At 32.7% G+C, this 12,771-nt stretch overlaps 1 protein-coding gene across 1 annotated transcript; it reads right to left on the bottom strand.

The window, feature by feature from the left end:
* Positions 1–244: 244 nt before the first annotated feature.
* On the bottom strand, positions 245–4,066 carry LOC143049106 (uncharacterized). The gene is made up of 4 exons (XM_076222874.1): positions 3,846–4,066; positions 2,427–2,507; positions 749–862; positions 245–350 (listed from the first exon to the last, which is right to left on the bottom strand). The coding sequence occupies exons 1-4, from the start codon at positions 4,030–4,032 to the stop codon at positions 343–345; spliced, it is 390 nt and encodes a 129-aa protein (XP_076078989.1). The 5' UTR covers positions 4,033–4,066; the 3' UTR covers positions 245–342.
* Positions 4,067–12,771: the final 8,705 nt, after the last annotated feature.

Below are 12,771 nucleotides of genomic sequence, written 5' to 3'. Positions count from 1 at the left end.
GAGATGGGATAGTCTTCGTTAATGTATTCTTAATTTTGTGTTCGGCCATTTTACTCAATTATGTAAACCGCATCCAGTTGCAACATATTCTGTTTCGGAATAGCCACCGAGTAAACATATACTTTACCGTTGCATGCAGCTTTGCGCATTCATAAAAAAAAGTCTGTCGTTTCTTGTTAAAAATATCAGGTTCATCAGAAGATGTTAAAGATAACAAATCACAAGGAGTCAAAATGGACATATTTTGATCTACGAGACTTTGTAGTTATCTACGAGACTTTGTAGTTTTCATTCATAATCAAAACTGTTTGGTTTTTTGCATCATTATCCAGACATCTTTCCTCATTTACCTGCAAAATATAAACGATAGCTAGTCGTTTAAATTTTAAATCAGGAAAAGCACTGGTTTACTGTTGCTAAAGCACGCGTACGAATATGGAGAAAAAAATCATCTATGCGACCTACCACATAAAAATACAGAAAAATATCAATAAAAATCGAAATTTGTTTCTTTTGAATTCTGTAATTACACATATTTTACACAGGTTGTTTCTTTTTGCGAATTAATACTGGTTCTATATCGGACAAAATGTCTGCTACCCATACAAATCATGGTACTTTGCAAGATAATATAGAGGCGTGTTAACCAATTTTTATTGCAAAATGACTATTGATACAGTTGGACTACTTGGACCGCTCGGCCACCGAGGCATCTTCATTAAACTAAATAGAAAAGAGACCATCTCACCTGGGCCTATATTGCATATTATTCCAGAAAAAGTAGGACGACAGTTACACATGAAAGTAGTTCCAATCGACTGGCAAACTCCACCATTCAAACAAGGGTTTGGAATACAGGGGTCTGTAAGTAATCAAATGTGTGATTAAATTAGTCAAAAAGTAAACCAACATGCGCATGTACATAATATACAGTACAAGGGTTTGGCACTATTCAAATGTGTGATTAAATAAGTCAATAAGTTTATCAACAGTTATATGTTACAGTGAATTTGTGAAATCCCTGAAATTTAAGGAGTTTTGTAAGATGAACGAGCTGATTAGTGATTTTATAAAATCCCTGATTTTGAATAGGTATTATACAGAATCCCTGAAATAATTCAGATTTTTTTGAAAGATAAACTGACTTAATTCAAGGAATTTGTAAACTAATCAATCGTTTATTTTAAAGTTTTCGTTGGAAAAAAATCAAAGGCCTTCGGCAGTAATACTGAGCATGTTTGGGCTAATTTGTCTTATTTGATTAATACAAGTTGATCAGTCTTCAAAAATCTGATGGGAAATTATAGTGTAGTATATGGAAACAGAAAAAAAACGTAAGGCCAAGAATCTGCAGGAAATCAAATGTGTTAATAAATAAGGAAACACGCAAACCTACATGTACATAATATAGAGCACTAGTACTACAGAATAATTTCTAGCAACTCCTGTGTGTAGCAAACGCATACAGTATAACGCAGTAACCTGATATCAATTCATTCCTTTTGGTTTTGTTTTATCTGTTTTGTTTTAAACTTTAATATTTACAAAATATAGGAATATGTTTCAATTTCCAAAATGAAATATATGTAAAAATAAAGTAGATTAATTTTGCTTTTGTCTAAAATCAACAAAAAATATCTGTAAATGTATAAGAAGTAGGATTTCAATTTCCCCTGAATATAGTTCACATCATGTCCTTTTTCGTATGCCTGCATGTTTTCCCTAAAGACTTGGTGTGTACTTTTAGTTTAAAACAATATTTTTGTGTATTTTTCGTCCAATTTGAACCAATTTCACACAATGACCGCTTTTTATGTCCTGCATTTTTTCCTTATATATAGACACTTGCATTAGGGTATGGATGAGGGTCCTCAATGTATGTACTTTTTAAATTTTTAGTGCCGTTTGTCTCTACTCTGTAATTTTTTTTCCCAATAACATGAATTATTCCCTATTCTTATATTTCAGTACCCCGTTACTGTCTATTTTTTTGCCTGTTTTTTCTCTATTCTTAATATTTCTCCTTCTTTGCACGTGTTGCCCATTGCTCTCTCTTCTGTTAACCACATATGGACCCTCATGCAGAGGAAGCTGGCTTTGTCTCTGTAATTTGTAGTCAATTATAAAATGATTTATTTACTAATTTACTGTTCGAAGCCCTCAAAGCGTACTTAATAATTGTATTCAATAGTTCTAATATAAGTGGGTGATTTTGTCATACTTTTTTTCTTTTGTGTTTTTTTTTATTATTATTATTATTATTTATTTTTGGGGTTTAGATGGCAGTTTGTAGCAACGCCTATTGAGATGATGATAACCTCGGGGATTGATAACTCACCAGCAGCGGTATCGACCATGTGCAATAAAATAATGAAGTTAACACTATACAAATTGTATGCGTCCTAATCACATTGAATTATACGTACTTGTCACCATGGTAACTGGTGCTGTAGTAATTAATGGTTGCATAATTGGTGCCATAATCCTTGGCAATAGTGCTATCAGAACTGAAAAGGGTTAAAGTTTTAGATTATATTTATTATACAAACAACATCGAGATCGTACTACGGTGCTATAGAAATCGAACTTGAAGCAGAACAGAAAACCCAATTGCAAAAATTCGAAAACACAAACATGGTTCAGGAACATTACCACGTGGTTAATATCAAATAAATCAAACATCATCAACAATCGGAGTTAACTCAGAAACTGAGAAAGAGTGAACGGTGCCTGCTTTACGACTTGAGCCAAGAGTGCATACTTTTTTGCAAACTACATGTGTAGTTCTATTTATAAAACTATTCATTACGAAGCTACATATTAGGAACCTACTATCAGGTAAATAGACCATTTTTATATTACCGACTTTTGACTCTGGAGTACATATTATTTGTTCTGTGGTAGGACATACTGGTACTCGGTCAAATAAGAGCATCTACAAGAAGAAAATTCTAGCTTACAATCGGTGCAATTTGGGGGGGGGGGGGGGACTGGAGGACATTACACAGTTAATTTTTCCCCCAAATACCACAAATTGTAAGCTTTATTTTACTTATTTAAGTTGATTTTACTTGACTGAGTGATAGAATGTTCTATCACAGAGAAGGTGACTTGTCGAAAAAATAAATAAAGTCATAAGTCGGTAATATGAGAATAGTCTATTGGCAAATAGATCTAGGTAATATCAATTTTGTTCTCTATCGATCACTATCAAACTATGATGGTCTGAATTTATGTATTCATTAATTTTTAAGGCCATTTTTTCTCTTTTCTTTATAAATTTTGCCTGTTATTCTCTATTCTTTATATTTTAGCACATCATCATTCTCTATCTTTTACTTTTTTGGTCCATTTTTCTCTATTCTGTAAGCTCCCATCCACATCCTCAATTATGTAATCATATAAAACTGCACGGAATATTACATTTCAAATAATTCAATAACTCTCTACATGTGAATGTGAATTCATTACTATTCGTGGAGTGAAAATTAACGTTGATTTCTTGGTTATAGATTAAGCATGCAATCGTCTCAACTCGGCCGATTCCGTACCTCATCTAACGAGAGAAGCGGAGTCACCCGAGGATTGCCGATTGATTAAGCATGGATTTAAATTTTTAGCCAAGTGTCCATTTTCTATTAGCGTGCATGCAGATTTTTGCAAAACCACGAAATTGATTATTAACGAAGACATGTTTTTCTTTCATGCAAAAAAATTGTTATCTACGAAAATAAATGAATCCACATTACTTTGTTTTATAGAACATGTAAAAGGTAATGGAAGATCTCCAAGCGACATAGAGATTATTTATCTTATAAGAAGCAGTGAGCGTTTAAAAAACTTACCGATCAGAAATAAGAAGTTTGGTTGCGCTGTTTCATTTTGAAGTAAAAGAATTGTGGGACTTTTAGTTCTGGTTCCTGGAACGCGATACGGATAAAAGTATGGAATTGGTACAAGTCTAGTGGGAGTTCTGGGTTTTAAGTCGATATTTTTTTGACTACGAGAGTAACCTTCTCCATATGTCGTCATGACAACCACAACATAAAAGATCACATAAGTTAACGCAACCTTAAATTAAAGAAAAGAAAATATTTTAACAATAGAAAAATTACATTTCTTTAACTTCTGATTTTAAAACAACATATATTTAATAGACAGAAAAAATATTACAGTAATTTCTTATAATTTAATTCTAAATTCCATTTTAAACCGTAGAAAACCATAAAAAAACGTTGATGACATCACGGTCACATGACTAAATTATGTCTATGGGCTCATAACAAAATAACGTCAGCCAATCACAAGACGTGTTACATCCAAAATTAAATTATTAGTTTTTAAACTTATTAAATATGAAAATGCAATGTAAATACTCGATGGGGAGGAAACAGGAACAGCTAAACATTTCTAATTTTTCATACACTTTGACCTATAAAAATACCGTCTTTGTCCTATTAGAATATAAATAATTCCTTCTTGACCTTACGAAAACTGATGAAGTGCAACCATCGATGCAAAGGTTTAACATGGTCTTGTTTCATTTTAAGCAAATTTACGGTTGGTACAAAAGTGACAATGAATTTCCGCGAATAACAAAAAGCATGTTTGGAAACAGATGAAAATTAATAGTCGATCTGCAATGAAATCCTCTGACTTAAGCATACTTAAGAAATAATTGATGCCATCTATACTTTATTGTAGTTTAAACATGGGTTGGCATTATATTCGTGATTATTTTTGCCAGAGCGATAGCGAGGGCAGTTATTCAGAATCATCTAGTTTCATCCATATTGTGCCAATAAATTTTTTGCCCGCCTACCTCTATTTTATTTTCATATAATTTTTTCACATGTGGTTTAAAAAGTCATTTTTTGAAATGCTTATAAAATCCTTGATATTTTTTTATAGTCATTTCCCGCCAAATTTTCAATTGAATATAATAATTATCTCAAAAACAAGAACACCGACCTTTCTTTCTTTCGGCTTTTTAAGTTCAGTTATTTATAGAATATCAATTTATAACAGTCGTTTAAACAGCTTATTTTTTTTTGTTCGTTTTTTTTTAAACAGAGAAGCGAACCATCGATTTTAGTACAAAGCAGGATTCTCATTCCTATCACATATGATACCCATTCGTCTCAACTCGGCCGATTCCGTACCCTCAGAAGGAGAGTAGCGGATTATAACGAGGATTGCCGAATGATCACATACCATGTTCTCGTCCTGATATGCATGTAATATTTGGCACTGTCCTTGAAACATCCAATGAACCCTTCGAATCTGTTTTTTATCACTTGTATAGAATTAGCGTCATCAAAATCACGAAGCTTATTTTTTGTGAAATACCGCGTGTAAATAGCATGATTCATAGATAAAGTTATCTCTATTGTGTTACATTTCAGAAGTTGTAAAATTCTAATCTTTCAAACACTTGTACACTTAAAGGTCAGCAATCGGTCATCTTCGGGTGAATCCGCTCCTCTATCCGTTAGATGTTTGAACGAAATCGAATCAGAATAAGCATGGTGTCTTCATAAACAATTACATGTTTCGCAAACCAGACAAACCTTACCTTGGATTTAAATTCCATGATTCTACAACCTTTGCACTAATTAAAGTTTTCCTTATAGATTCGACTTAAGTCATGGAATTCAATCCTTTCAATTAGAGGGATACCAAATTGGAAGTGACAAATGCATAATTCTTGTAAAATTGCTAATATGCACCGTCTTAAACGGATGTTAGTATCTGGTACATTTTCCTTTAAGCTATTTTGGTGTAATTCGTCCATGTACTAAAGTTTACTGTTCAAAACAAGTATCATCTCACAGTGGACTTTTACAGTTATAGTGCAACAAGGATGAGGGTCTTGATTGGGGTATGTTCAGTTTTTGGTACTTTTTTGTTTTTGTTTTATTTTTAAGTAATTCGTTACATTTCATTTCAAAATGTTTTGATTCTATAATTATTAATTGTAAATACAGAAATGTAACGATATTGTTATTCTGTTTCTCTAATTCTTACACGGTTTATCCTTTTCCTGACCTGTTATTTATTTTTATTTAAGGTGGTACCCAACACTTTCACTAAAATTAATTTGGCTCGTTTAATTTTCATAAAATTTTGACACAGTATTTACTTTGACCATTTAACAAAAATATAAAAAATTCAAAAAATTTGAACCAACCGTTTAATCAGAAAAATTACACTGGTTATATAGCAGTTTGACAAACACTTATTTTGATCATTGAGATGCTTAATATTCCCTTAACAACACAACGTCATTAAAACGTTCTGCTGATTTTACAGAGTTATCTCCCTGTAGTGTTAGGTACCACCTTAAGAGCATCAGTTTTTTTGATATATTAAATGTCATTTTTATAATTTTGAAATATGTTGTAGGCATTGGCGAGTTATAAAATAAAACACAAAATAAAACATAGGTCACCGTGCTTGTTTTCGAGAAAATTGGGGATTTGTGCACTTTTGTAAAAAAGTTAAGCAATGTTATAAAATTTTTGGAGTAGATATTCTTCGTCGTTTATAAATAAGATCGGGTTCAATCTGAAGCTGTGATAAGTGACAATAAGGAAAAAAATAAATCCCTACAAGAATTACTATTATAATTATTCAAGCATTGCTTGACATTGCGGACCAGATGCTCAAAGTGGTATTTTTTTAAACCTAAAAATATGGAAATAGATTGGTTCTGAAAATGTCATTTTTATCATTTTTCTACATTAACTGCATTTTTTCATGCTTTCTCCAAATTTCAAATAAAAATATATGTCACCGTTCTGGATTCGAAGATAAACGCGATTTATCCTAAAAATTGCGATCCCCCTTGGTAACCTCAACGTTAGTGCTAAAATGCATGACGTCACTGGCAGACAATTTCGACGTCTCTCTCCAATTACATGTATCTCTGCAAATTATCGGCGACATTTTTCAGATGTATAAATATTGCTTATAAAGAGCTATATTTTGTACCTATAAATTGGTAATTGTTTTCGGAAATAAAATCATGTGAATCATAAATTACATGTATACCTACCTCTGTTTGTGGTCCAAGTGAGAAACATCTCAAGAAAAGTTATTACGGACTGTTGATATTTTTACGGCTTTTAAAATTTAAAGACTCGCGGTAATTTAGAACTTGACTTGTCGATATGTTCTGTACACAATTGTGTATTGTTTTATCCCATATGTTGACCTCTAGATGTTGTTTTTTTGTGTTTTGTTTGGTAGGCTGCTGTTTCATTAAAATACCCCTTAAAATCCTTTTATTCACGTTTTAATCACTTTTAAGAATTTCACATTTATTCATCAAATCAAACTTTTATTCGGGTCAATGATTACAGTTGAATAAAATTTGGAGGCTCCTAACCAGTTTTTATAAAGATCACTTGTATATACTTATTTCCACTGGATCACAACACAAAGGTTACTTACATAACTTCAACGGGTCTTTTCCGGCAAACGAAACTTGTCAGGAAACAAAAAAAAACTCATTACATTATAATTACATTAGATGTATGTTTCATTTTAATACGTTATTCTGATTGGCTAACTGCACATCACGTGTTATTCCTTAAGCAGTTGTATCACACAATAAAACTTATCATTCATGATGACACGAGGTCCCATAATAAAGTGCACAGGTAAATTGAAATAAAAACTTGATGTAAATCGTGTTTTCATGATCCTAGCTAAAAAATGTAATTATAAGTATTGAATGCTTCTTTTTGTAACTTCATAGGGTTGTAAAAGCGTTGACCGTGTGCACATTTTTAGAATGAAGCGCTTCCGCGCTTCATACAAAATGTACTTCGGTCAACGCTTTTACACCCCAATAAAGTTACAAAAAGAAGCATTCAATTCTTAAATAATAAGCAGAATCCTCAATTTGCTAAAGGCGGCTTTTACAATCAGAGTAACTATACCATAATTTTGAAATTTTTCATAACTTTTGATTTGGCAAAAACGATTGAATAGATATCTAGAAGACTTGACATGTTACCTATACATCCCACATAACTTGGGGTTTGTTTTTGTTCCTTTTTATTCCTCTCCAAACTGTCAACACTTTACCCTCCCAAATTATATATGTATACGATTTTAAAGCAAGTCACTTTTTAAAGCATTTACAATCTTGTACTATTATATACTTTCTCCTCAGAAGTTAATGCTGTTTGGGGGAAGGGGGGGGGGGGGGGGCAAGGTGCGATTAAAATCCAAACACTTCTCTTATAGCGTAATTTTATTAGTAAATAACTATATATATTTTTGTCCACCGCGCGACGCATTGTGGGGTACATAAAATATCGCACGTCCGTTCCTCCATCTGTCCTTTCGGTCATTCCGGTCCTTCCGCTTTATTAGATTTTTCAAGTATACAATTCTTGCCAGATTTTTTTTAAACCTTGCTAATTTTTATAAAACTAATATCGTATGAACATGTTCAGAAAATCAGTGCCTATCTACTATTTTTTAAAAGAGTTATGCCATTTGGAAATAATTATATTGGAAATTGCATTGTATTTGCTGTCATTCCGTCATTTCTATAACATATTTGTAAAACGTTTTATAAAAGAACAAAAAAAATATTGTTGGTTATTGCCTTTTGCTGGATAAAATACGTGCAACGCGGAGGAAATTGGAACTTTTGTTCTTTTATTTAAGTTGTATCATTGTTAATATTAGCGGCATACCATTATATATTTAACATAAATACTTGGAAAAATTGTTCAGTTAGGAAATTTACTTCTTCGTGTACTTAAATTTCCCGTGTTAGTTTTTAAAAATCATTGGTATTCTGTGCTGTAATAAAATGTCAGAAAATCGGATCCAAATCAAAATTTGATCATGGATGATGAATGATAATAAAAATGATAATTGACATGCATTATATTAGTAACACCAAAAGTTAACATGCGTGAGAAACAGAAATAGAGCATCGATTATACAAACTATCGTTCTTATTACGGAAAATTACACGCATAACGTCTCGCAGAAAGTGACGTTTTGCGGGAATTCGAACGCTTAACGTCGCGCCAAGAGTTAACTCCCTTGAAACTGTATCGGATTCATTGGTCAAAATTAATTATGACGTCAAATTTTCTTGCTTTCCTCTGAAATTTCTATTGTGACGTCATGAAAAAAGGCGACCGTGTCTGATGACGTCACGTAGAAAGAACACATCTTTTTGCAGATCGTTCAAAAAGAAGGATTAAGATTGTCTGCATATCGTCAAAAAATTATTAGGAGAAACATATTCCACCACCAAATCTCGTGCAATACGATATTTATCTACTCTTAGCAGCTAAATTATCATGAATATTTAAAAAACGCTGGGCGAGCCTCGCGTTTTAAATTTGAAAATTTGACTGTCTCGAGTGGATAAATATCGGTTCACACTCGATGCAGTGGTAGAATCTCTATATATCAACCATTTCTGTAATCAATATTTGTATACCATATCTATAATACTAAAATTACGAGGTCCAATTTGTCAGCCGTCATCACGTAAAAACAACGAATCAAAAAATTCAGCTTTATATATAACTAATATAGTACAAAGGTGTAGATTAAAAATTACACCACTCCAGGCCCTTTTGTTTTCCACGTAATTAATACTGCCAATAATTAAGAAGTTCCGGGTCAGGTCCGATACCGATACCAATAGTATATTCACCTGTTACCTATTACGTTATCTGTACGTTCCGCATCTTACAGGTTCACCACCAAACGGTGTATTTATGATTATGCTATATACACGGATCATAATCACAGGGTTGACACTACTAAATTCAATCATTGTCAAATTGTTACCTATTGTAGTATTTTAATCAGTAAGACTTTCTAAGATAACAATACGAATACTAAAAATCTGGACTAAAAATAAGGTGTATATAGGAACCGTTTTCAATTTGTTAGCGGGCATGACATAAAACAGTGAATCAAAGAATTCAACTTTATTTATAACTAACATAGGACAATGCTGTTGATTAAAAAATACTCCATTCCAGGACCTTTTGTTATCCAAATAATTAATATTACCAATAATTGATAAGTTCCAGTTCGACGGGTTCAAACAGAGAGATTTGAAAGCAGAGAAAACTGTGTATCTTATAATCGGCATGACTTTATCAGATAAAAAATAATACTAAAATAAGGCTTGCGCATAGTTATATACTTTAATTCAGTCAAGGACCCGCGATATCACGGGTGTGTTCTAGTATTCTTTATTTTTACATAAAAATTATCTTTTTGCACTCCGTAATTGTCTTCTCTTCTCTTTCTGCCTATTTATCTCTATTCTTTATTCTTTTTTTTATGCACATCCATGATCCAGACTTTGAAACGTAAATTCTTTGTAAAACAACTAACACTTCATTTGATGTGTAGTAATATTTCAACTTCGACGAGAGGTATAATACACTGACGTACTTTAAAAAAGCAACACTAGATAATTCTTTTTAATTCTCGTGTTCAAAACAGCAATACTTATGAAATAAATACACACGCTTTTCCTTCATTACTCCATTGTCGGAATACAGTTGTCAGTTCGAAAGTTGAATTGATAACGTCACATTTAATGTTCAAATTATGTGGTATGCACTTTATCAATGGATTAGTCCTCTAACATATAACTTCGCATTCTTATTCAATTTTTAACGTTTTTATACTGATATTTTCATTTTTTATTTTTTTTTTAAGACTCGGGTGGCACATTGATAGTAAAAAAAAATATCAGTACAGTAAATAATGCCCCCGAGGTCATATGTTATAGGACTAGACTGAGTGTGGATTCTTATGGTGGGCGTTCCATACATTGCAGGAGACGTTTACCTGTCTACGCATCCGGAGTAATCGCGATTCCTTCCGGGTTTGTTTGTTTGTTTGTTTGGTTTTTTTTTTGGGGGGGGGAGGGGGGATTGTTACTTTGATTGTCTTCTGAATCGAATTATGAGATACGACATTGGTTAAGTATATTTGCCTACACATATGTTAGATGCAAGATTTTTTTTTTATTCCATTGAAACTCGTTCATATATTTTAGCATTTTCTAGAAATATCTTTTTTAATTTTTTAATAAGATTTATTCTTTCGGGACCTTTTACAGGACCTATATATACGGTATATGTTTTGCACATTGTTGAAGTCTAAATGGTGATCGGATGTTGCTTACATCTACGTCGTTTTGAATATGGCAGGTAGTTGTAATATTGGCGACGATACCACTTCTTGCATTCAATCAGTATCCATGGTTACGTATAATGTGTCAAACAGCATATCATTTTGTTTTGAAAAAATCTATAGATTAGTTATTGGAGATTTGATGATTTTCGGACAAATTTGAGATCGTTTTTCGCCGATTTAATGTGCTTTCTATACAAATGCTCACCTTTTTTTGAAAGAGTTCCGTCTGTTATATTTTAGAAAATAAATGATACATTAATTATTCTTTCGGATTTAACTTATCGTTCAACAAGCCAATGAGGTCAATTAAAAAAAAATCTGTACCATCATGTCCTAAACTAAAACCATGACACTAAATTTCCATTTTGGTGACGTTTTTAGATTTTGTATGATTAAACCACTAGTGTGGTGCAACGCAATGAAAAGGAAGATTTTTTTAAGTGACAAAAACAATAACGCACCTTTAAAAATTGACGTACGCAAGAGTACTTCTATGTCGTACAAGTAAACCATTGTACGAAACGCTTCTTGATTTGACGATGTTACCAACAAACTGTGAACTGTGTGTATTGCTACGCAAAAAATGCGTACCGTTTATAATTACTTGCCATTTGTACATTTGTGAGTTTCACGTAATCTTTCATATTTGGACACGTATACGGGATATAAAATAAAGATGTTTTGGTGATTTATAAACTTGTTACTTATCTTATGGTTAGATAAGATATATCTACATGTGCCGTAATCCTGGCACTAAGTGTGATGGCCTACATGTGCCGTAATCCACTAAGTGTGATGGCCTATCATTAATCCGAATCGATTCTCCCTCTCGAGAGGTCAATGAATCCATGGAAGAGCAGCGGAATAAGCGACTGAATTACTAGTATTCAGGTTGGTTTATCATTAAATTTATAAAAATCAAAGGATGCTGACAGGTGTAAATAGGGGTGTCATCTGTCCGATGCACCAGAGTTCGGCCCGTTTTGGTGAGGTGTGTGTTGCTCATTCGGCGGTTTTCCCTATAGGGATAGTTGACTGTTGTTTGTGTGTTTTTCAAGACCATGGGGTCTCTCTTTTTTTCAAACAAATATTTTTGTACTGCTATTTATTCTTATAAGTTTATATTGGTCAGGGACGTATTTTTTATTTTGCTTCGGTCGGGCAATATATATACAAGATATGTACATTGTCGGAAAATATATAATTTATTTGTATGAGCTTTAGAAACAGGACGAAAAGCGAGGCTCGCCGAGCTTTTCTCCTGTTTTGTAGCGAGAACAAATAAATTATATATTTTCAGACAATGTACATATACATGTATTGTTTTTATACTGCAATTTACACCCGACACCTGAAACTTTAGTTGTTAAAATCAAAATCATTGTCTTTAATTTTTCAAAGAAATCGACATAGTTAAAACGCGGACCGCGAAGAGGACCCCAAAATGAACTGTTACGCAAAAAGAAATATCCATATTACCGCTCGCTCAACATGAAAGCGGGGTAACAGGAGACTTTATTTGTACAAGTACAAATAAAGCAAAACAATATTTGTGTACCTGTTATT

The sequence above is a fragment of the Mytilus galloprovincialis genome, chromosome 10, assembly GCF_965363235.1.
Source record: "Mytilus galloprovincialis chromosome 10, xbMytGall1.hap1.1, whole genome shotgun sequence".
Classification (NCBI taxonomy): domain Eukaryota; kingdom Metazoa; phylum Mollusca; class Bivalvia; order Mytilida; family Mytilidae; genus Mytilus; species Mytilus galloprovincialis.
This window is presented reverse-complemented; position numbering and strand designations above follow the sequence as displayed.

What these genes read in the sequence shown, in the direction of transcription:
- LOC143049106 (XM_076222874.1), bottom strand. Translation starts at nt 4,032, where the DNA reads ATGACGACATATGGAGAAGGTTACTCTCGTAGTCAAAAAAATATCGAC. An exon ending in AAACTTCTTATTTCTGATCG is followed by an intron (nt 2,508 to 3,845) that starts GTAAGTTTTTTA and finishes AACCCTTTTCAG; the next exon opens with TTCTGATAGCACTATTGCCA. An exon ending in ACCAGTTACCATGGTGACAA is followed by an intron (nt 863 to 2,426) that starts GTACGTATAATT and finishes GATTACTTACAG; the next exon opens with ACCCCTGTATTCCAAACCCT.